The sequence below is a fragment of the Gobio gobio genome (genome assembly GCF_949357685.1).
Source record: "Gobio gobio genome assembly, chromosome: 21".
NCBI classification, from domain to species: Eukaryota; Metazoa; Chordata; class Actinopteri; order Cypriniformes; family Gobionidae; genus Gobio; species Gobio gobio.
This window is the reverse complement of record NC_137117.1, coordinates 39985495-40011025: the sequence shown is the minus strand read 5'-3', so window position 1 is coordinate 40011025 and position 25531 is coordinate 39985495. Positions and strand designations below refer to the sequence as shown.

The 25531-nt window shown below is 40.9% G+C and overlaps 2 protein-coding genes across 3 annotated transcripts in view; one reads left to right on the top strand and one right to left on the bottom strand.

The window, feature by feature from the left end:
* Positions 1 to 5666: 5666 nt before the first annotated feature.
* Positions 5667 to 15870, bottom strand: prelid1b (PRELI domain containing 1b). 2 transcript variants are annotated; one of them, XM_079803501.1, is made up of 6 exons: positions 15790 to 15838; positions 14977 to 15148; positions 10175 to 10400; positions 7378 to 7491; positions 7221 to 7299; positions 5667 to 7111 (listed from the first exon to the last, which is right to left on the bottom strand). In XM_079803501.1, the coding sequence occupies exons 2-6, from the start codon at positions 15066 to 15068 to the stop codon at positions 7020 to 7022; spliced, it is 603 nt and encodes a 200-aa protein (XP_079659627.1). In that variant the 5' UTR covers positions 15069 to 15148; positions 15790 to 15838; the 3' UTR covers positions 5667 to 7019. The 2 variants fall into 2 exon arrangements, with proteins under 2 accessions (XP_079659627.1, XP_079659626.1); XM_079803500.1 differs by having other exon boundaries at positions 6308 to 7111; positions 14977 to 15085; positions 15790 to 15870.
* Positions 15871 to 18309: 2439 nt separating this feature from the next.
* The window catches only part of LOC307117280 (atrial natriuretic peptide receptor 1), a gene marked incomplete at its 3' end in the record, with an annotated part of 31701 nt that continues 24479 nt past the window's right edge, over positions 18310 to 25531 (top strand). Inside the window, exons 1-3 of the mRNA XM_079802068.1 lie at positions 18310 to 18451; positions 19073 to 19205; positions 25377 to 25509. Of these exons, the coding sequence (XP_079658194.1) occupies positions 18358 to 18451; positions 19073 to 19205; positions 25377 to 25509 (360 nt within the window). The 5' untranslated portion in view covers positions 18310 to 18357. The remainder of the gene's footprint in view (positions 18452 to 19072; positions 19206 to 25376; positions 25510 to 25531) is intronic.

Below are 25531 nucleotides of genomic sequence, written 5' to 3'. Positions count from 1 at the left end.
GACGTAATTCGCATGAATGACACGCCATGAATGACGCAATTCGCATGAATGACACGCCATGAATGACGCAATTCGCACGAATGACGCAATTCGCACAAATGACACGCCATGAATGACGCAATTCGCACGAATGACGCAATTTGCACGAATGACACACCATGAATGAAGCAATTCACATGAATGACACGGCACGAATGACGCAATTTGCACGAATGACACACCATGAATGAAGCAATTCACATGAATGACACGGCACGAATGACACGCCATGAATGACGCAATTCGCACGAATGACACGCCATGAATGACGCAATTCGCACAAATGACACGCCATGAATGACGCAATTCGCACGAATGACGCAATTTGCACGAATGACACACCATGAATGAAGCAATTCGCACGAATGACACGGCACGAATGACACGCCATGAATGACGCAATTCGCACGAATGACACGCCATGAATGACACGGCACGAATGACACGCCATGAATGACGCAATTCGCACGAATGACACGCCATGAATGACGCAATTTGCACGCATGACGCAATTCGCACAAATGACACGGCACAAATGACGCAATTAGCACGAATGACACCATGAATGACGCAATTCGCACGAATGACAGCACAAATGACGTAATTCGCATGAATGACACGGCATGAATGACGCAATTCGCACGAATGACACGCCATGAATGACGCAATTCGCATGAATGACACGCCATGAATGACGCAATTCGCACGAATGACGCAATTCGCACAAATGACACGCCATGAATGACGCAATTCGCACGAATGACGCAATTTGCACGAATGACACACCATGAATGAAGCAATTCACATGAATGACACGGCACGAATGACACGGCACGAATGACACGCCATGAATGACGCAATTCGCACGAATGAAACGCCATGAATGGCGCAATTTGCACGAATGACACAATTCGCACAAATGACACGGCACGAATGACGCAATTTGCACGAATGACGCAATTCGCACAAATGACACGGCACGAATGACGCAATTCGCACAAATGACACGCCATGAATGACGCAATTCGCACGAATGACGCAATTTGCACGAATGACACACCATGAATGAAGCAATTCACATGAATGACACGGCACGAATGACACGGCACGAATGACACGCCATGAATGACGCAATTCGCACGAATGACACGCCATGAATGGCGCAATTTGCACGAATGACACAATTCGCACAAATGACACGGCACGAATGACGCAATTTGCACGAATGACGCAATTCGCACAAATGACACGGCACGAATGACGCAATTCGCACAAATGACACGGCACGAATGACGCAATTCGCACAAATGACACGGCACGAATGACGCAATTCGCACAAATGACACGGCACGAATGACGCAATTCGCACGAATGACACGGCACGAATTACGCAATTAGCACGAATGACACGGCACGAATGACGCAATTTGCACGAATGACACGGCACGAATGACGCAATTCACACAAATGACACGGCACGAATGACACGGCACAAATGACGCAATTCGCACGAATGACGCAATGCGGGCAAAGTCAAAATAATAATAAAAGCTAAATTAAAATACTGATAAAAACTATATTTATAAGTATCTTAATGCTACTAAAACAATAGTAGTATCTTTAAACCCCTTAACTGTCACCGTCCCGCTGGCCGGACGCCTGGCGCTCTTATTTTATCGCCTTTTTTCGTTATCATATATTTGAGTAATTATCATAAATTAGGTATAATTTGAAAGCCTACGAACTCAAAATCTAAATTCTTCTAGCGGGCTCCTCCCCCTAGTGGGCGGTGTCATGTTTTGTATTACAAAATGTATTTTAACTATTTTAAAATCAAAATCTTTTCAAATCTTGACAAAACACATATCGTCGGAAAGGTCTGAGTCTCAAGGGTCCATATTTGGTGACAGTTTTGTGATGGAAGTGATATTCGGACAAAAATTTACAGGAAAATGCATCAAAAAAACAATCAATGGAAAGTGAATGACTCCCGGTGGCTATTTGTGGTACAGCGCCTACACAAAATCTCATGGGGACGTCAATTTTTGTGATATCAACTTCAAATTTGGAACACAACTTGGTTAGACATATGGCTTTGATTTTATAGTAAAACATGTTTTGTAAAATATATATTTTATATAAAATAAAAATATTTATTACAGTATTTTTCAACTTCCATAACTTTTCCATTCTTTCATATTTTGAAATGCTCCAAAAGAAATCTTGAATTAGAGCCCTCAAGAGTTTCGTCATTTGTTTCTTTATTTAAAGAGTCCATATCTCATCTTTTCAAACAAAAGCAAAATTGATACAACAGCAGAACAGTGAAATATTAATTTCCACAACAATGTCCCTAAATTTCACACTAAATCCTCAGTTAAGGAATGTGATTACAAACATATGAAAGGATTCTAAATATTACAGCAAAACATAGTTAAACAAATTCTCCGTTGTATTGTTCGGTGCTTTCTCAGTTGTAATGTATGGTGTTTTTTCCCCATATTATTACTAGAAACTAATTAAAACATTAGCAGAGTTACAGAGGCACAGATCGTTTTAACCTTGTGGCCTGAAATTCAATGAATTATTTGCCATAAACTGATTGAATATAATGATAATGATGACTTTATGCATAAACTATAAGCAGCTGTTGATCAGAAACACACACTGCAGGGGTGACGGTTGCAAAGTATCTTTCCCTGAGTTTTCATGTCTAATAAATTACATTTGTAAATAAATATGGGGCATGATATATTGATAATCCGAGTCCAGTCTTCTCTTACCTGAGCTTTCCAATAGCATCACAGGGGTATTCTGGGCTTTATGATAACATGCTCATATTTCACCACAGAATCAGAAGGAAACGATGGACATTTCATTCTACGACCAAGAACATTCCTTCGGTTCTTTATCATTAGTTTTACATTGAAATTAGAATAAATTAAAGGCAGTACAAATATTACAATGTAAAAATATTCACAGTTAAAATAATATATTTGTTTTGCATTGCAGCCCATTTCCACCATATATTGGGGAAAAAATCATGCTTTTCTAAATCATAATTATGACAAACAACGTTGAAATTATTTCAAATATTTAGGAGATTGACATAATTATAAATTGTCATAATTTTGATTCTCCAAGTTGACATGCTAAATTAAAATTGACAAACTTAGTCATAATTATGACTGAAAGTCGATTATGTCAGAAAAAGTCAAACTAACATACTAATTCATATTTAGCAGATGAAAAGTCAAAATAAAATTATGACTGAAAAAGTCATAATAATTATATAAAAGTCATAATTACGACAATTATGAAGTTAAGTCATATGTCGTAAAAAGTCAAAATGGACACAAAATTCATAATTATGACATAAAAGGTTGAAATTGACAAACTGTTGAAATTGACATAAGCCATAAGTCATGTAAAAAAATATTTTACAGTTGTCCAAAAAAGTCCAAATTCGCATTCTACTTCAAAATTGACAAAGTCGAAATGGACATAAAATTCATAATTATGACAAAAAGTTGAAATTGACAAACAGTCAACATTATTACATTATTCATAAAGTCAAAATGTACATACTAATTTATATTTAGGAGATGAAAAGTCAAAATTATGACTGAAAAACTCATGAAAGTCATAATTACGCCAAGCCAAGTTAAGTCATAATATGTCATAAAAAGTTGAAATTGACATAAACAGTCAAAATTATGACAAACTTCATAATTATGACATAAAAGGTCAAACCTGACAAACAGTTGAAATTGACATACGCCCTAATTATGTTATAAAAAGTCGATTATGTCATAAAAAGTCCAAATTGACACTAAAGTCATTGAGGAGATGAAAAGTCAAAAGTATGACCTAAAAAGTCGTAATGACATCCAAAGGTTGAAATTATGATAAAAGCCATAATTACGAATTATGACGTTCAGTCATAATCTGACATAACTCATAATTATGAAGTCTGATATGTCATAAAAAGCCATAAGTAGTCATAATATGTCATAAAAGTCCAAATGTACATACTAAGTCATATTTAGGAGATGAAAAGACTGAAAATCTCATAATAATGACATAAAAGTCATAATTACGACAAGCCGAAATAACGAAGTTGTCATAATATGTTGAAAATTATGACATAAGATTCATAATTGTCATAAAAAGTTGAAATTGGCAAACTGTTGAAATTTACATAAGTCATAATTATGTCATAAGTCGTGTAAAAAAGCCAATTGTCAAAAAAAGTCCAAATTGACATTCTAAATCGAAACTGACATACAATTCATAATTATGTTATGAAAAGTCTATTATGTCATAAAAATTCTAACATACTAAGTCATATTTAGGAGATGAAAAGTTGAAATTATGAAGTTAAGTCATATGTCATAAGTCAAAATTATGACATAAAATTCATAATTATGTCATAAAAAGTTGAAATTTACATAAGTCATAATTATGTCATAAGTCGTGTAAAAAAGTCCAAATTGACATTCTAAATCGAAACTGACATACAATTCATAATTATGTTATGAAAAGTCTATTATGTCATAAAAATTCTAACATACTAAGTCATATTTAGGAGATGAAAAGTTGAAATTATGAAGTTAAGTCATATGTCATAAGTCAAAATTATGACATAAAATTCATAATTATGTCATAAAAAGTTGAAATTTACATAAGTCATAATTATGTCATAAGTCGTGTAAAAAAGTCCAAATTGACATTCTAAATCGAAACTGACATACAATTCATAATTATGTTATGAAAAGTCTATTATGTCATAAAAATTCTAACATACTAAGTCATATTTAGGAGATGAAAAGTTGAAATTATGAAGTTAAGTCATATGTCATAAGTCAAAATTATGACATAAAATTCATAATTATGTCATAAAAAGTTGAAATTTACATAAGTCATAATTATGTCATAAGTCGTGTAAAAAAGCCAATTGTCAAAAAAAGTCCAAATTGACATTATAAATCGAAATTGACAAAAAATTCATAATTATGTTATGAAAAGTCTATGATGTCATAAAGTCGAAATTGACAAACAGTCAATATTATTACATTAGTCATAATTATGGCATAAAAAGTCAAAATGTACATACTAATTCATATTTAGGAGATGAAAAGCCATAATTATGACTGGAAAACTCATAATAGTGACATAAAAGTCATAATTACAACAAGCCGAAATGAAGTTAAGTCATAATAATATGTCGATAATTATGACGTAAGATTCATAATTATGTTATAAAAAGTTGAAATTGACAAACTGTTGAAATTTACATGTCATAATTATTTTATAAAAAGGTGATTGTCATAAAAATTCTAACATACTAAGTCATATTTAGGAGATGAAAAGTCGAAATTATGAAGTTAAGTCATATGTCATAAGTCAAAATTATGACATAAAATTCATAATTATGTCAAGTCGTGTAAAAAAGCCAATTGTCAAAAAAATTCCAAATTGACCTTCTAAATCGAAATTGACAAAATTCATAATTATGTTATGAAAAGTCTATGATGTCATATAGTCGAAATTGACAGTCAACATTGTTACATTAGTCATAATTATGACATTTTAATTAAAATCCTAATTGTAATCATATGTCATACAAAGTCATAATTATGACAAAGTTGAAATTGCCATGTCAAAATTGAGACGTTCTATCATAATTTAGACTTTTTGTGTCATAATTTGTGACTTTCTATCATAATTTAGACTTTTTGCGTCATCATTTGTGACTTTCTATCATAATTTAGACTTTTTGCGTCATAATTTGTGACTTTCTATCATAATTTAGACTTTTTGCGTCATAATTTGAGACTTTCTATCATAATTTAGACTTTTTGCGTCATAATTTGTGACTTTCTATCATAATTTAGACTTTTTGCGTCATCATTTGTGACTTTCTATCATAATTTAGACTTTTTGCGTCATAATTTGTGACTTTCTATCATAATTTAGACTTTTTGCGTCATCATTTGTGACTTTCTATCATAATTTAGACTTTTTGCGTCATCATTTGTGACTTTCTATCATAATTTAGACTTTTTGCGTCATAATTTGAGACTTTCTATCATAATTTAGACTTTTTGCGTCATCATTTGTGACTTTCTATCATAATTTAGACTTTTTGCGTCATCATTTGTGACTTTCTATCATAATTTAGACTTTTTGCGTCATAATTTGAGACTTTCTATCATAATTTAGACTTTTTGCGTCATCATTTGTGACTTTCGATCATAATTTAGACTTTTTGCGTCATAATTTGTGACTTTCTATCATAATTTAGACTTTTTGCGTCATAATTTGAGACTTTCTATCATAATTTAGACTTTTTGCGTCATCATTTGTGACTTTCGATCATAATTTAGACTTTTTGCGTCATCATTTGTGACTTTCTATCATAATTTAGACTTTTTGCGTCATAATTTGAGACTTTCTATCATAATTTAGACTTTTTGCGTCATCATTTGTGACTTTCTATCATAATTTAGACTTTTTGCGTCATAATTTGTGACTTTCTATCATAATTTAGACTTTTTGCGTCATAATTTGAGACTTTCTATCATAATTTAGACTTTTTGCGTCATCATTTGTGACTTTCTATCATAATTTAGACTTTTTGCGTCATCATTTGTGACTTTCTATCATAATTTAGACTTTTTGCGTCATAATTTGAGACTTTCTATCATAATTTAGACTTTTTGCGTCATCATTTGTGACTTTCTATCATAATTTAGACTTTTTGCGTCATAATTTGAGACTTTCTATCATAATTTAGACTTTTTGCGTCATAATTATGTCTTTTAATAATAAAGCGTAATATTTTTCCTCATGTGGTGGAAATGGGCGTCCATATTCTCATGAATATAACCTCATGATGAGGATCATCTGAAGAGCGGCTTCATTTCCCTGTGATTATGGGCTGTCCAGAACACGTTCCCCCGCAGGGCTCATGCGGATCATATGTATTGCTGGGGTTTCTGGGCTTTGGAGGCTGAATTGAGGTTTTTGTGTTTCTCCGCAGAATCCCCGTGAGATGCGGGCGACGCTTCTGAATGGATGGACACACAGAAACACGATCACACTTCTGGATCACACTTGACCTCTTTTCCATGTTTTGTGTTTGTTGAGGTGAACTGTTATATGAATGGAGGTCTTACTCTGTAGATTTGATAACGCGTGCTCCAAACCCTTCATGGCTTTGGCCTGGTTACTCCTGAATCTGGCCAAACCAAACTCCTACAGGAAGAACACACACACTGTTAATGTGTTGGAGAAAGTGTATTGACAGGAAGTGTGTGTCTGCTGACGGATCACCTGTATCGGTCTGGAGAGGCCGAAGAGTCCTGACGAGATCCAGGCTTCTCTGGTGATCCGCGTCCAGATAGGCCGGTCCTGCTCGCCGAGAAACACACAGCGCTCCACCACACGCTGGTAAAACACACACACACACACATATAACACACTCAAATGCAGTAACCTTAAGGGCCTTTCACATTGAGCACCAAAGGGTTATGAAATTATCCCATAATTTTATCCCATCCTAGATGTATAAGACTCAAAAAGCCAAAAAAAGTGTCCCTCCATCACTCAGAGGTCACTCTTCTAGCGTACGGCCATCACTGAAAGCCAGTGATTATGGTTCATAAAGTTATAAATATGGATCTTTTTCTTCAGAAGGCCTTTATTAACCCCTGTGGAGCACTTTTATGATGAAGGGACGCACTTTTTTTGTGCTTCAAAATCTCCCTTCACTCTAGGGCTGTACGATTTGGGGAAAATATCTAATTGCTATTATTCTGGTTAAAATTGCGATTGCGATTTAAAATACGATTATTATTATTTATTCATTTTACAAATGAAAAGTGGATATATAACATTTTGTGATTAATAATAATTATTATGATTTTTATTATTGCTAAATAAAAATAAGAAATATTACTATTACAATAACATTCGTTATAAAAAATTAAAATAGAGCATTTTATATAACAGTATAATAATAATAATATTTATATTTTACAGAAAACTAAAAATTATGGGTTACCTGTTAGTATGCAGACAGCCTATGACTAAAAATCATTTGAAAGGTCTAAGGATTTATTGTAAAAAAAACTATTATTATTATGCAAATCTGTGCTTTTTATCTGTGATATCAATTTCTTAAAGTCTATGTCTTTAATATGAGCCTCTTATGCATCCGCTGTGGGGATTAAAACTCCTGTACATTGAAGAAAAACATATGGATTGTCATATCAATTTATTAAGAGAGAAGTTTTATTTTTCTTATTTTCTACCCAAAAGTGTCATTCATACTGGAAGCCAGAGGGCGCCCTCGAGCAGAAACGCCACATTTGCGCCAGAGAAGTAATCGTTTGTTTTCATGAAATCCCTAATGTGAAGCTTGTGCTGTAGCTGAATAAAACCAAGATAGAAACACTTTGACTGATTAAACATGAAGATAATAAACACACGACTGCGACAAGATATGGTGTATTTGAGTTCTTCAAGTCTTCTCGGATATTTTCATAATAATAAAGTATGCAGTACTGATTGACATTCTGTGATAAGAAACCACATCAGCTCGACTGACGATATGAAGTGAGTTAAAACCTGTTATTAAACGTTGTATTTGGTTGGACAGCAGGTTTATGAACGCTTGGCATTACTAGTTTGTGAAGATGTTTGACACACGTTGCTCAAACTCGCAGTGCTTTCAGACGGAGCAGCGTTTACTGATCACAGAGCAGCTCTTCACTGACACACTGGGCATTTATTTATTTCATTAAAATCACAGCCTTTGCGCTTTCATAATCGCACAGAAGCCAAATCGCGATTGGGGTTCGATTTCAATTAATCGTGCAGCCCTACTTCACTCCCATTATGAAGCTTGGAAGAGCCAGGATATTTTTTATATAACTCTGTGTTCGATTGAAAGAAGAAAGTCAAACACACCTAGGATCATGGTAAATCATGTAACTCATGGGATAATTTTGGGGTGAACTAACCCTTTAAGTGACGCAAATTTATGACGCTCTTGAATCGAAACAATAGATCCCTATGGAGCCATTCACACAGGAACGATCAATCGTGGTGCGACAAAGTAGGGCTGTGTAATTAACCCTCTCGAGTCGGCGAACGCGCCGGCGCGATCAACTCACTTTTTTTCTTATCAGTGCCAAAGAGACTCAAAGAGTCGTTCTTATAATTCAGGCAAGTGTTGTACATCATTATAATCTGTTAAGTTTCTATTTTTTTGTGTGTACAGTCAAAATAAAAACAAAATATTTTGCTTTTTGCAAAATAAAGAAAACAAACATGATGCGCGATCTGCAGCCTCTCTCTCAAAGAAAAGGACCTCTAGCTTAGTGAATACTTGTCTCACAAACATGAGACATATGTCTAAAGAAACGTTGAAATGTCAGGTTTTAAATAATGTAAACAAAATCAAAAACAAATATTCTGTGTTTATTTAATTTGTTTGAAAAGAGATAGATGTCTTACAATCGGACAAAGAGTTGCATAGTTAGAGCCGTTTTCATGTTTTTTATTCCGTTATAGCGCCACCAAGTGGCCAAACTCCACATTTTATTTACTGTGACCTCAGATTGAGCTCGTACACATGTGTACTGAGTTTGGTGAAAATATATAATTTCGTTGGAGAGTTATAGCCATTTAAGTAAAAGTGGCTCCGCCCACTTCAAAACATTGAGTGACGCCGAGTTGGAATTTCAACTTTATTTTGATAATTGATATTCAGACTCAATGGAATATTTCCGCACTGGTTTGGTTCAGGTCGGGTGAAAACAACTAGGACTAGATTTAAAAGTAGATTTTGGACAAAATTCAAAATGGCGGAAAAATTATGAAATCGGATCAAATGACACAAAACGTTTCATAATTGCATTTTTAAAAAAAGTTGGTTTCTAAACTGTCAATTACTCACTTAATAATTTGAAGTGTAATAATTAAATTTGACTAGAGCGGATTTCTGTAATTTTTTCACAAACACAAGCATCTACTTCATACTTTCATTTATTTTTGCTCTTGAAAGCATATTTCTAAATAAAGTGTATATGTCAGAATGTGTGTGTTTGTGTGTGTTGTGGTTTACCATAAACGTAGCGTGGTTTACGTTCCAGGTGAGCGTGGTGAGGCTTCTGTTTCCGGGGTCGACGACAGAATCCTCGATGATGTAAACCGTGCGTGACAGGTTCCCCGGGAACACGCGCTCCGCCCAGCGAGGCATGCGATTGGTCTTCGTGAGGAGCCGTCGGGACAGGAGGAGGTTATCTGACGTCACCTCGCGAAAAACTACGTCCTCTGTCAGAACATGAGTGCTGAGAGGAACACGGTAAACACATGGTTAAGTCTGTATCTGTGAGGGGGTTTGGGTATCTGTGTGGGGGTTTGGGTATCTGTGTGGGGGTTTGGGTATCTGTGAGGGGGTTTGGGTATCTGTGAGGGGGTTTGGGTATCTGTGTGGGGGTTTGGGTATCTGTGAGGGGGTTTGGGTATCTGTGAGGGGGTTTGGGTATCTGTGTGGGGGTTTGGGTATCTGTGAGGGGGTTTGGGTATCTGTGTGGGGGTTAGGGTATCTGTGTGGGGGTTTGGGTATCTGTGTGGGGGTTTGGGTATCTGTGAGGGGGTTTGGGTATCTGTGAGGGGGTTTGGGTATCTGTGTGGGGGTTTGGGTATCTGTGTGGGGGTTTGGGTATCTGTGAGGGGGTTAGGGTATCTGTGAGGGGGTTTGGGTATCTGTGAGGGGGTTTGGGTATCTGTGTGGGGGTTTGGGTATCTGTGTGGGGGTTTGGGTATCTGTGTGGGGGTTTGGGTATCTGTGAGGGGGTTTGGGTATCTGTGTGGGGGTTTGGGTATCTGTGAGGGGGTTTGGGTATCTGTGTGGGGGTTTGGGTATCTGTGAGGGGGTTTGGGTATCTGTGAGGGGGTTTGGGTATCTGTGTGGGGGTTAGGGTATCTGTGTGGGGGTTTGGGTATCTGTGAGGGGGTTTGGGTATCTGTGAGGGGGTTTGGGTATCTGTGAGGGGGTTTGGGTATCTGTGTGGGGGTTTGGGTATCTGTGAGAGGGTTTGGGTATCTGTGTGGGGGTTTGGGTATCTGTGAGGGGGTTTGGGTATCTGTGTGGGGGTTAGGGTATCTGTGAGGGGGTTTGGGTATCTGTGAGGGGGTTTGGGTATCTGTGTGGGGGTTTGGGTATCTGTGAGGGGGTTTGGGTATCTGTGTGGGGGTTTGGGTATCTGTGTGGGGGTTTGGGTATCTGTGTGGGGGTTTGGGTATCTGTGAGAGGGTTTGGGTATCTGTGTGGGGGTTTGGGTATCTGTGAGGGGGTTTGGGTATCTGTGTGGGGGTTAGGGTATCTGTGAGGGGGTTTGGGTATCTGTGAGGGGGTTTGGGTATCTGTGAGGGGGTTTGGGTATCTGTGTGGGGGTTAGGGTATCTGTGAGGGGGTTTGGGTATCTGTGTGGGGGTTTGGGTATCTGTGTGGGGGTTTGGGTATCTGTGAGGGGGTTTGGGTATCTGTGAGGTGGGGGTTTGGGTATCTGTGAGGGGGTTTGGGTATCTGTGAGGGGGTTTGGGTATCTGTGTGGGGGTTAGTGTATCTGTGTGGGGGTTAGGGTATCTGTGAGGGGGTTTGGGTATCTGTGAGGGGGTTTGGGTATCTGTGTGGGGGTTAGGGTATCTGTGAGGGGGTTTGGGTATCTGTGTGGGGGTTTGGGTATCTGTGTGGGGGTTTGGGTATCTGTGAGGGGGTTTGGGTATCTGTGAGGTGGGGGTTTGGGTATCTGTGAGGGGGTTTGGGTATCTGTGAGGGGGTTTGGGTATCTGTGTGGGGGTTAGGGTATCTGTGAGGGGGTTTGGGTATCTGTGAGGGGGTTTGGGTATCTGTGTGGGGGTTTGGGTATCTGTGAGGGGGTTTGGGTATCTGTGAGGTGGGGGTTTGGGTATCTGTGTGGGGGTTTGGGTATCTGTGTGGGGGTTTGGGTATCTGTGAGGGGGTTTGGGTATCTGTGAGGTGGGGGTTTGGGTATCTGTGTGGGGGTTTGGGTATCTGTGTGGGGGTTTGGGTATCTGTGAGGGGGTTTGGGTATCTGTGTGGGGGTTAGGGTATCTGTGAGGGGGTTTGGGTATCTGTGAGGGGGTTTGGGTATCTGTGTGGGGGTTTGGGTATCTGTGAGGGGGTTTGGGTATCTGTGAGGGGGTTTGGGTATCTGTGAGGTGGGGGTTTGGGTATCTGTGAGGGGGTTTGGGTATCTGTGAGGGGGTTTGGGTATCTGTGTGGGGGTTAGGGTATCTGTGAGGGGGTTTGGGTATCTGTGTGGGGGTTTGGGTATCTGTGTGGGGGTTTGGGTATCTGTGAGGGGGTTTGGGTATCTGTGAGGTGGGGGTTTGGGTATCTGTGTGGGGGTTTGGGTATCTGTGTGGGGGTTTGGGTATCTGTGAGGGGGTTTGGGTATCTGTGTGGGGGTTAGGGTATCTGTGAGGGGGTTTGGGTATCTGTGAGGGGGTTTGGGTATCTGTGTGGGGGTTTGGGTATCTGTGAGGGGGTTTGGGTATCTGTGAGGGGGTTTGGGTATCTGTGTGGGGGTTTGGGTATCTGTGTGGGGGTTTGGGTATCTGTGAGGGGGTTTGGGTATCTGTGTGGGGGTTTGGGTATCTGTGTGGGGGTTTGGGTATCTGTGTGGGGGTTTGGGTATCTGTGAGGGGGTTTGGGTATCTGTGTGGGGGTTTGGGTATCTGTGAGGGGGTTTGGGTATCTGTGTGGGGGTTTGGGTATCTATGTGTGGGGGTTTGGGTATCTGTGTGGGGGTTTGGGTATCTGTGTGGGGGTTTGGGTATCTGTGAGGGGGTTTGGGTATCTGTGTGGGGGTTTGGGTATCTGTGAGGGGGTTTGGGTATCTGTGTGGGGGTTTGGGTATCTGTGTGGGGGTTAGTGTATCTGTGTGGGGGTTAGGGTATCTGTGTGGGGGTTTGGGTATCTGTGTGGGGGTTAGGGTATCTGTGAGGGGGTTTGGGTATCTGTGTGGGGGTTAGGGTATCTGTGTGGGGGTTTGGGTATCTGTGAGGGGGTTTGGGTATCTGTGTGGGGGTTTGGGTATCTGTGTGGGGGTTTGGGTATCTGTGTGGGTGTTTGGGTATCTGTGTGTGGGGGTTTGGGTATCTGTGTGGGGGTTTGGGTATCTGTGTGGGGGTTTGGGTATCTGTGAGGGGGTTTGGGTATCTGTGTGGGGGTTTGGGTATCTGTGTGGGGGTTTGGGTATCTATGTGTGGGGGTTTGGGTATCTGTGTGGGGGTTTGGGTATCTGTGAGGGGGTTTGGGTATCTGTGAGGGGGTTTGGGTATCTGTGTGGGGGTTTGGGTATCTGTGTGGGGGTTTGGGTATCTGTGTGGGGGTTTGGGTATCTGTGTGGGGGTTTGGGTATCTGTGTGGGGGTTTGGGTATCTGTGAGGGGGTTTGGGTATCTGTGAGGGGGTTAGGGTATCTGTGAGGGGGTTTGGGTATCTGTGAGGGGGTTTGGGTATCTGTGTGGGGGTTTGGGTATCTGTGTGGGGGTTTGGGTATCTGTGTGGGGGTTTGGGTATCTGTGTGGGGGTTTGGGTATCTGTGTGGGGGTTTGGGTATCTGTGTGGGGGTTTGGGTATCTGTGAGGGGGTTTGGGTATCTGTGAGGGGGTTAGGGTATCTGTGAGGGGGTTTGGGTATCTGTGAGGGGGTTTGGGTATCTGTGTGGGTGTTTGGGTATCTGTGAGGGGGTTTGGGTATCTGTGTGGGGGTTTGGGTATCTGTGTGGGGGTTTGGGTATCTGTGTGGGGGTTTGGGTATCTGTGTGGGGGTTTGGGTATCTGTGTGGGGGTTTGGGTATCTGTGAGGGGGTTTGGGTATCTGTGTGGGGGTTTGGGTATCTGTGTGGGGGTTTGGGTATCTGTGAGGGGGTTTGGGTATCTGTGAGGGGGTTTGGGTATCTGTGAGGGGGTTTGGGTATCTGTGTGGGGGTTAGGGTATCTGTGTGGGGGTTTGGGTATCTGTGTGGGGGTTTGGGTATCTGTGAGGGGGTTTGGGTATCTGTGAGGGGGTTTGGGTATCTGTGTGGGGGTTTGGGTATCTGTGTGGGGGTTTGGGTATCTGTGTGGGGGTTTGGGTATCTGTGAGGGGGTTTGGGTATCTGTGTGGGGGTTAGGGTATCTGTGTGGGGGTTTGGGTATCTGTGAGGGGGTTTGGGTATCTGTGAGGGGGTTTGGGTATCTGTGAGGGGGTTTGGGTATCTGTGTGGGGGTTAGGGTATCTGTGTGGGGGTTTGGGTATCTGTGTGGGGGTTTGGGTATCTGTGTGGGGGTTTGGGTATCTGTGTGGGGGTTTGGGTATCTGTGAGGGGGTTTGGGTATCTGTGTGGGGGTTTGGGTATCTGTGTGGGGGTTTGGGTATCTGTGAGGGGGTTTGGGTATCTGTGTGGGGGTTTGGGTATCTGTGTGGGGGTTTGGGTATCTGTGAGGGGGTTTGGGTATCTGTGAGGGGGTTTGGGTATCTGTGTGGGGGTTAGGGTATCTGTGAGGGGGTTTGGGTATCTGTGAGGGGGTTTGGGTATCTGTGTGGGGGTTTGGGTATCTGTGTGGGGGTTTGGGTATCTGTGTGGGGGTTTGGGTATCTGTGTGGGGGTTTGGGTATCTGTGTGGGGGTCAGTACCTGTATGGGTTTGGGTATCTGTGTGGGGGTTTGGGTATCTGTGTGGGGGTTTGGGTATCTGTGTGGGGGTTTGGGTATCTGTGAGGGGGTTTGGGTATCTGTGTGGGGGTTTGGGTATCTGTGTGGGGGTTTGGGTATCTGTGTGGGGGTTTGGGTATCTGTGTGGGGGTTTGGGTATCTGTGTGGGGGTTTGGGTATCTGTGTGGGGGTCAGTACCTGTATGGGTTAGGGTATCTCTGCCAGAAGGCTGTGGACACCAGCTCCCAGGCGCTCTTGATGTCCGTCTCACTGAAGAAATGCTTCCCCATCACGAGCTCAGCAGAGCCTGTACACAGAAACAATAGCTTCCTCTGTTCAGCTTCTGTGTCATCATGTGTGTACCTGGAGACTAAATATGCTGCCATTAAACAATCTTTTTATTCATAGATCACGGTATTTACATGGTACATGTAAAAAAAAGTGTAAATTGAAGAAACTATGGTACTTTGGGGTAAAAGTGTGGTTACCATGGTGATATTATCAAAAACGTCTATCGAGCGGAAGTAGCATTAGCAGATGAAAACATAGCGGATAAAGCTGGATCACACAGAGCACACAAAACCAGACAACAACACACACACAAACACACTGACCCTGTGAATGTTGAGAGCCGTTTCAGAGCTTATATGATGTTAAATTCATGTTTAACGGTATTATGGTTTATCTGTCATAATCCGCTTTAGCGAAGAAACAACCTATCTCACAGCGGAACTTCCTCTCCGTTATAACGCGATTATTAGTCAGATGTAACATTAATTACAGCTCTTAAATTCACCACTTTATCTCTTTGTAAGGTCGGTGTATTAATATTTCAACATTCAACAAATTTTCCGTTTATTAGACAAATAAAGCGTCACAACGTCAGCAGCGCGCGCGCACGAGACACGAGCGAAATAAACAAACGAACGCGAATAATCCCGAATAGAAGCCGAATAAACACGAATACAGACGGTAAAGCAAAAACATATTTTACTTATTTAATTCACTCACTGTGATCCTGCAGCTCCGCTTTAAAATCACCGACATCCGCTGCATTTCCGCCCTCTGTGCGCGCGCGTGCGCGTGCTCGTGTCTGCGTCAAAAGCAATAAGAGTAAAATTAGCTAATTATTACTGTATATTATCATTCTTAGAAATGCTCTAAAATAAATGTGGAAATAAATGTTTAAATTTATAAATAAATCGTTAAATGCCTAATTAAATATTTAAATAAAATACATAAATTATTAAATAAATGTTGAAATATATAAATAAATTGTTAAATGCATGATTAAATAATGAAATAATATATATAAATCATTAAATAAATGTTAAAATATATAAATAAATCGTTAAATGCCTAATTAAATATTTTAATAAAATACATAAATTATTAAATAAATGTTAAAATATAAAAATAAATCGATAAATGCCTAATTAAATATTAAATAATATATATAAATCATTAAATAAATGTTAAAATATATAAATAAAAAGTTAAATGCCTAATTAAATAATAAATAATATATATAATTCATTAAAAAAATTTTAAAATATATAAATAAAACGTTAAATGCCTAATTACATATTAAATAATATATATAAATCATTAAATAAATGTATAAATAAAACGTTAAATGTATAATTAAATATTTAAATAATATATATAAATCATTAAATAAATGTTGAAATATATAAATAAAACATTAAATGTATAATTAAATATTTAAATAATATATAAATCATTAAATAAATGTTGAAATATATAAATAAATCATTAAATAAATGTTGAAATATATAAATAAATCATTAAATAAATGTTGAAATATATAAATAAATCGTTAAATGCATGATTAAATAATTAAATAATATATATAGAAATCATTAAATAAATGTATAAATAAAACGTTAAATGCCTAATTAAATAATATATATAAATCATTAAGTAAATGTTGAAATATATAAATAAATCATTAAATAAATGTTGAAATATATAAATAAATCGTTAAATGCATGATTAAATAATTAAATTCACACACACACACACACACACACACACACACACACACACACACACACACACACACACACACACACACACACACACACACACACACACACACACACACACACACACACACACACACACACACACACACACACACACACACACACACACACACACACACACACACACACACAGACACACACACACACACACACATATATATATATATATATATATATATACAGCTCTTAAATTTAAAATGCAGTGAATTATTTATTTATTTAATGTATTTTGAATAAATCATTAAATGCATAATTAAATAATTATATACACACAAACAAATATATATATATATATATATTTTTTTTATACATTTAATGATTTATTTATATTATTTAATTATGCATTTGACTATTTATTTACATTTTTCGACATTTATTTATTGATTTAATATTGAGTAATTTGGCCCTCCATATTTTATATACACATATACAGCATAAATATATTCCAGTAATATACACAAATGCCATATGAAACTGATAACGCAATAAAATGCATATGAATTAAATAATCAAGAAAATAAATACTATTAATAATCATGTAGAGCAAATTTATATTTTATATATATATATACAAAATTATGAAAGGAAATCAGAGTCAGAGCAACTGATTTACTCAGATCACAAACACAGGAAATAATCGTGAAATCATATTTTTGCTGCAGTTTTCATGTCAGCCACGAGATGGAGACGCGTTTCCACTGTTAAAGCTGCTCGTGCTCTCCGGATCCGAGCTCTACAATAACACACACTCCACACACACCGACTCATGAACACACTCCACACAGCAACACACACCGACTCATGAACACACTCCACACATCAACATACACACACACTCATGAACACACTCCACACATCAACACACACCGACTCATGAACACACTCCACACATCAACATACACACACACACTCATGAACACACACACACACTCATGAACACACTCCACACATCAACACACACCTTCATTAGGAGTAGTTTTAACCGTTTATAATACACGATTAATTATATATGAAGAAGTTCAGTCAACTCAAATCAATGTGTGTGTCTTTAGAGTCTAAACAATGACTACACAAACAACATACACTTTTTCACATGTGTAATTGCTGGAGTTGTGTTGACACAGTAACAGGTCACACATGTGTTGTAACTGTGGTGTGTGTGTGTGTGTGTGTGTGTGTGTGTGTGTGTGTGTGTGTGTGTGTGTGTGTGTGTGTGTGTGTGTGTGTGTGTGTGTGTGTGTGTGTGTTGATGAAGGACGCATGTGCAGAAAGCCCTCCTCATCCTCATCCTTCAGTCTGAATCTCATTACAGCCTCAAACCTCCAGAGCATCCACACACACACACACACACACTCACCTGTCGACATGAGCGCATCTCACTACATCTGCACGGTAAGAGCGCTTTACCTTACCTTCAGTAGTTTACATTCATTCACAGACGAGCTGTTGGATAACCTGTGTGTGTGTGTGTGTGTGTTGTGTTGTGTTGTTGTTGCAGTTGTGTTTTGTGATGTGTGTGTTTGGATGGCATGATCTAGATAACAGTGAATATGACTGCTGGCCTCTGGACAGACCAGATGAACTCAACATGATCGACTGCGGAGGTACGACACACACACACACACACACACACACACACACACACACACACACACACACACACACACACACACACACACACACACACACACACACACACACACACACACACACACACACACACACACACACACACACACACACACACACAGATACTCTCACACACACAGATACTCTCACACACACTCACACACAACATGATCGACTGCGGAGGAACAACACACACAAACAGAGACTCACACACACACACACACACACACACACACTCACACTCACACTCACACTCACACTCTCACACACTCACACACACACATACACACTCTCTCTCTCTCTCTCTCTCTCTCTCTCTCTCTCTCTCTCTCTCTCACATACACATGTGTGTGTGTGTGTGTGTGTGTGTGTGTTTCTGGTGTGTGGTGATTTTGTGAGGACATTTTTGGTCACCATGAGGAAAACAGCTTATAAATAATTCTAAGTGATGTTTTCTGAAAATGTAAAACGTTTAAGTTTTCTGTAAGTTTTGGAGAAAAAATATACAGTTTGTACAGTATAAAAACCATTATGTCTATGGAAAGTCCCCATAAAACAATGAAACCCATTATGTGTGTGTGTGTGTGTGTGTGCAGGTCTAGAGATGGCGTGGGTCCTCCGTCCTCCAGAGAAGGTTCTGAGCGGTGAAGATTTCTCCGTCATTTACTCTGTGACCGTCAGAGATGAGTTCTACCAGTGGGCCGTCGACAACAACATCTTCATACACCGGTATCAGCATCTCATATCTCAACATGACATCATGACTTTGCGTAAACATACACGCCACATTCTAAAGCCAAATGGCGTGTTATCTGTACGCATTTTGAGCTATCCGTGTGTATGTCCACGCTGTGTGATTCCGCGTGAATGTAAATGGATTTATAAACATAAGCCGCGTTTCCACCGCAGGAACTTTCCCCAGGATCTAGGAGCTTTGGGCTGGTACTCTGTTTCGACCGCAGGGTCTAAATTAAGTTCCAGGTAAATATTTCCCCCTCCAAACGGCCCTGCTCCCGGGGTAGTACTTTTACGATACGATACGATACGATACGATTCTTTATTGTCACTATACAAGTACAGGGAAATTTAGAGCAATCCTTCCAGTGCTTTCACATATACTATTAGTGCAACTAAAACATCAATATGCTGTAAACAATATAACACAATACACACAAACCCAGTGCAGCTAGGCGAATAGTCAACATTTTCGGGGGTGGGACATGGGCTGAACATGCTAATTGGTTGAACTCACGCAGTATTTTATTTCAACCGGCATTTTTAAAAGTCTTTTGCGAGGTTCGTTCTGCGTTCAGTAAATATCAGTCTTGCTCTTTCTGTCTGACGGCACGCGTTCGTCTCAGCAATCACACGGTCAATGTCCGTAATAGCTGATAATAACATACGTTGTCTTATTTTAAATCTAGCTTTACAAGCTTTCAGAATACGCTTTAGTGTCAGTGCTCGTCTCTTTTCCGCCGTTTTGTTAAAGGATTAGTTCACTTTTAAATAAACTTTTGTTGAGAATTTACTCACCCCCATGTCATCCAAGATGTCCATGTCTTTCTTTCTGCAGTCGAAAAGAAATGAAGGTTTTGGATGAAAACAGTCCAGGGTTTTTCTCCATATAATGGACTTCAATGGGCTCCAAACGGTTCAAGGTCCAAATGACAGTTTCAGTGCAGCTTCAAAGGGCTTTAAACGACACCAGACGATGAATAAGGGTCTTGTCTAGCCAAACCATCAGTTTCTGAGAGAAACCCAGCAGTATTTATGCTATTATTTTACCTCTTATCAGTCGAGCGTGATCATCTCTGAGCTCCGCCATAACTTCCGCTAAGTGAGGTCAAATACGAGTGTGGTCATAGATATATCGATAGTAGATGCCTCATTCTACTGATCCGTGCAGGCGCTAATGAGGCATCTACGTATACATCTATGACCACGATCTAATTTGACCTCACTCTCCGGAAGTTATGGCGGAGCTCAGAGATGATCATGCTCGTCTGATAAGAGGTAAAATAATAGCATAAATACTGCTGGGTTTCTCTCAGAAACTGATGGTTTGGCTAGATAAGACCCTTATTCATCGTCTGGTGTCGTTTAAAGCCCTTTGAAGCTGCACTGAAACTGTCATTTGGACCTTGAACCGTTTGGAGCCCATTGAAGTTATTAAAACAATACATAACAACCAAAAGCAGCGCTGCTTGCATCTCCTCCATACTTGTTACTGTTGCAGAGAGTATCGTGCAAAAATGATTCCTGTCCGTCGCTGACTGGGTGGAGCAGTTGTGCGCAGTCCTACATCATCGGACTAATCTTCCCGGTACTTTAGACAGCAGTGGAAACACAGACAGTAGCAGATCTGGTGGGGGGTTCCTGTAAAAAAAGTTCCTGGTACAAATTGTTCCGGGTAATTTCGGTGGAAATGCGGCTATACTAAATTATTCTTTTTTGAAAATGTAAAAATGCAGAATGTTTCTTGTGATGGGTAGGTTTAGGGGCAGGGGCAATGTGTGTGTGTGTGTGTGTGTGTGTGTGTGTGTGTGATGGGTAGGTTTAGGGGCAGGGGCAGTGTGTGTGTGTGTGTGTGTGTGTGTGTGATGGGTAGGTTTAGGGGCAGGGGCAGTGTGTGTGTGTGTGTGTGTGTGTGTGTGATGGGTAGGTTTAGGGGCAGGGGCAGTGTGTGTGTGTGTGTGATGGGTAGGTTTAGGGGCAGGGGCAGTGTGTGTGTGTGTGTGTGTGTGATGGGTAGGTTTAGGGGCAGGGGCAGTGTGTGTGTGTGTGTGATGGGTAGGTTTAGGGGCAGGGGCAGTGTGTGTGTGTGTGTGTGTGATGGGTAGGTTTAGGGGCAGGGGCAGTGTGTGTGTGTGTGTGTGTGTGTGATGGGTAGGTTTAGGGGCAGGGGCAGTGTGTGTGTGTGTGTGTGTGTGTGTGTGTGTGTGTGTGTGTGATGGGTAGGTTTAGGGGCAGGGGCAGTGTGTGTGTGTGTGTGTGTGTGTGTGTGTGATGGGTAGGTTTAGGGGCAGGGGCAGTGTGTGTGTATGTGTGTGTGATGGGTAGGTTTAGGGGCAGTGTGTGTGTGTGTGTGTGTGTGTGATGGGTAGGTTTAGGGGCAGGGGCAGTGTATGTGTGTGTGATGGGTAGGTTTAGGGGCAGTGTGTGTGTGTGTGTGTGTGTGTGTGTGTGTGATGGGTAGGTTTAGGGGCAGGGGCAGTGTGTGTGTGTGTGTGTGTGTGTGTGTGATGGGTAGGTTTAGGGGCAGGGGCAGTGTGTGTGTGTGATGGGTAGGTTTAGGGGCAGGGGCAGTGTGTGTGTGTGATGGGTAGGTTTAGGGGTAGGGGCAGTGTGTGTGTGTGTGTGTGTGTGTGTGTGATGGGTAGGTTTAGGGGCAGGGGCAGTGTGTGTGTGTGATGGGTAGGTTTAGGGGCAGGGGCAGTGTGTGTGTGTGATGGGTAGGTTTAGGGGCAGGGGCAGTGTGTGTGTGTGATGGGTAGGTTTAGGTGTAGGGCCAGTGTAGGGGGATAGAATGAAACGGCGTTGATAAACACGCTAAAAAGCGATAATGCGTCTTGATAGCCCACCAAAATGGCATAGCGAATTGGCGTGTCATACATACGCCATTTCATGAGATCAGTCTGCATATCTACTTAATAGACTGATAGATCGATAGAATGGAGACGTTACGTTGATACCGATGTATTGGGCTCTCGCCTGGGTGCCCAATAACTTTCAAGAGGTAACTAAACGAGCCAGAGGATACTGGCTAGTGAGATTTGCATGCCGAGCCATTCCTACCCTGACATACGGGTATAAATGCGGCCGGATCCCCACCATTTCAGGGCTGTGGGAAGAGGAACGTAAACGTCTCCGTTCCCTCCTTCAGGAAACAAGGGTTACATAAGTAACCTAGTCGATCCCACTCAGTCAGTCGTAATGGGGTCCCTATGGAAAGCGCCACAGCCATTGAACTGTGTTACGAGTGTCGGAGATGCAGATGCTGGCAAGCGTGCCCTTTTGGCAACTGCCCTCGCTCAGTCGTAACCCACCCAGCGCCCCATGAAATCCTGAGGGGGAGTCCTCCATACCAGGCGGGATGGGAAGGACAGGACTTAATCTGGGGATGTAAGTAATATCGTGATATTTCACAGGTAAGAGTGCTTCGGATCTCAATTCCCATACTTTACACCCATGACCAGTGTTGTTAATGCTGGGGAAGTGTGCCTAGTCCAGTAGAGAGGGATGCTATGGAGGCCACAGGTACTGTGTGGTAGCTACACATATGGACTGACCCGTGGGGCAGCGATACATACGGAAGATCTCTGCGGTAGGTCCTGCCTAGCCAGGATTTGAAATACTACCTGATGCAGAGACGAGGCATAACAGAAACTGCCCAGAGAAAGACTGTACCTGTGGGGCGGCAGTGGCTCAGTGGTTCATGTAGGTAGTCTACAAACCGGAAGGTTGGTGGTTCAATCCCTGGTTCCACCTGACCAAGTGTTGAGGTGTCCATGAGCAAGACACCTAACCCCAGCTGCTCCCGACGAGCTGACACCACCATCGGTGTGTGAATGGGTGAATGTGAGAATGTGTTAAGCGCTTTGGATGGCCATGGGTCTGTTGAAAGCGCTATATAAATGCAGTACATTTACCAAGGGGGAATCACAGCATATGGGCAATGGGCATCCAGTACAAGGGTTGACCGGCCGGGCATGCACACGAGTACTGGGCCTTGCGTCAGATGCCTCCACCACGTCAGACCGCCAAAGGATGCTGGAGGAACACGATTCAGGGTTTGCCAAGTGGAGAACTCACCTGAAGAGCAAAGTAGACGGAAGGGGAATGGACATCGAGCCAGCCTTCCCGCACATTACCTGTTTGTACACGGGAAGAAACCTACTCAACCCGGAGATTGTTGAAGATGTTAGGTGCTGTATGCTAACGTCCAGGAGGATGCAACCCCCCCCCCCACCCCCCCCCCCCCCCAAGGCACCGCTCGCCTTTGGACTGGTACGTCAAAACGATTGCATCCACTATCCAGTGGACCAACCTCTGTTTGGAGACAGCCATTCCCTTCTGCTGACCTCCAAAGCTGACAAAGAGCTTCTGAAACTGTGCGGTCCACATAAACATGCAATGCACGAGCGGGACACAGCAACGCAAGGGCTGGGTCTCCTCTTCCAGGGGCAGCACTTGCAAGTAGTGATGCACCGAAATGAAAATTCTGGGCCGAAACCGAAAATTTAGGATGCACTTGGCCGAAAACCGAAACTGAAGCCGAAAATGGCTTCTTTTAACCCTCAGAGCCCGACGGCATCGCCCACGACGTCTCACGGCACCTCCGATAAATATCTACCGTTTTTTTCCAGCAGAAAGCTAACGAGCTAGCCATTACGGGGGTGTCTTTGGTGTCTTTGTAGCCTTTACAGAAGGTTTTCTATCCAGCCTGGAACATGTGCATCTTTTTGGAGTTGTTCAGCAATAAATCAAAACGCTTACATCCAAGATATATCCACTTGATGTCCATAATTTATAAATTTTCCGTCATTTTTGCCGCTAGCGCGATGCTAGCTGCCATTTTGGATGAGGGTTTGACCAATGACAGGCTGATCCGTCATCCACGTTGGTGTGCGTCATTACGCATGAACCACAGCTCTGTTATTGTGGATAGAGAGAGACGCACGGCTAGTGTTGAGGATAGAGAGAGAGAGACGTGCTGCAGTTTTGAGTAGTTTTGTGGAGAAAGTTTGAGGAAAAAGTTTGAGGAGAAAGTTTGAAGAGAAGTTCCTGATAGGAACTGTTTTGAGGCTTGGCACCAATAAATATCCAAAATCCAAAGAGGCCAAAAACGCCTGGACTTTTTTTGGAAAAATGTAAATAGTTTTGGTTCTGTATAAGTTATCATGTTTATTCCTGAGTTCCAGGACTCCAAAGACTTGAACAAACTGTTTTCCAGAGGAAATATGCTTAGCTTTTATTTATTTGTGTGTGTTTTCAATAAATATTTGAGTGATTCCATTTCCGTTTTATGTTTTCATTTGTCTTTATGGTCCCATAACTTATTTTACATTCAGGTGACATCAATGCAACACAAATATACTGACAGTGAAAAAAAAGAGGTGTGTCAATTGTCTGTGCACAACAGGGTTGATGTTTTACAAGCTTTTTTAGTAAATAACACCAGGCGGAAAATTAATTGTAAAAATACCCTTAGGTCTTAAAGGGTTAAAAACGTATACTAATATATATATATTGCTTGAATTTAATGGATCTGAAATGAAAAAATGAGGAACCAATAGAATAATCAAACTTTTATTAAGTTACATAACAAAACCTAAAATATTTTTAACAATAAAAAAAAATAATAATACCAAATAGGCCTAATATTATTCTTCAAGTTTTATGTTCCATCAAATAAAATAGTTTTTAACAGTTGTGCAAAAAAAGATTATCTGAATAACTGCACACAAAATCACAGAATGGTTCTCTTTAAGAACATGAGATGCTGCACTGAATTGTTTGTCACTGTCTGTCACTGTTCTCCGGTAAAAATGGCATTTGTGGGGTAAAATATGTTTTTTTGGCAGGGTTGCCTGCTAAAATATGCATTCCTGGGTCTAAATATCACATAATGTGGGCGCTTCCTCGAAAGTAAAGCGTAGGAATGAGGTAAAATCAAGACATGGAAGTACGTATGTGTCCTTCAGATCGAACACTGCAAACCAATCCTGGGAGTGAACGCACGAGAGGATGCGTTTCTTGAATGGGAGCTTGTGAAGGGCTTCCATTGGCAAGAGCCCAATACGCCAGTATCGACGTGACGTTAAACGTGACTGACTGAATGGGAAACGCTGATATAGTGTTGATTGAGTGTTGTCTAGCTGTTTGTATGTTCTCCATCAGGTCCATCACTGATGCGGCTGAGGCGCGGCGCTTCTGTGAGCAGCACGAATGTCCCAACAACTGGAAAGATGCCAGCGGAGAAAACTGCTGCATCCATCACGCCAACATCCACTCCTGCCCCATGGGATTCATGGTACAAAACGTATGAATACAGC

Coding starts and splice junctions, on each gene's coding strand:
- prelid1b (XM_079803500.1), bottom strand. CDS start 15,068: ATGGGGAAGCATTTCTTCAGTGAGACGGACATCAAGAGCGCCTGGGAG. Junction 10,401..14,976: donor AGATACCCTAACCCATACAG/GTACTGACCCCC, acceptor TGTTCCTCTCAG/CACTCATGTTCTGACAGAGG. Junction 7,492..10,174: donor TAAACCACGCTACGTTTATG/GTAAACCACAAC, acceptor GTGTTTTACCAG/CGTGTGGTGGAGCGCTGTGT.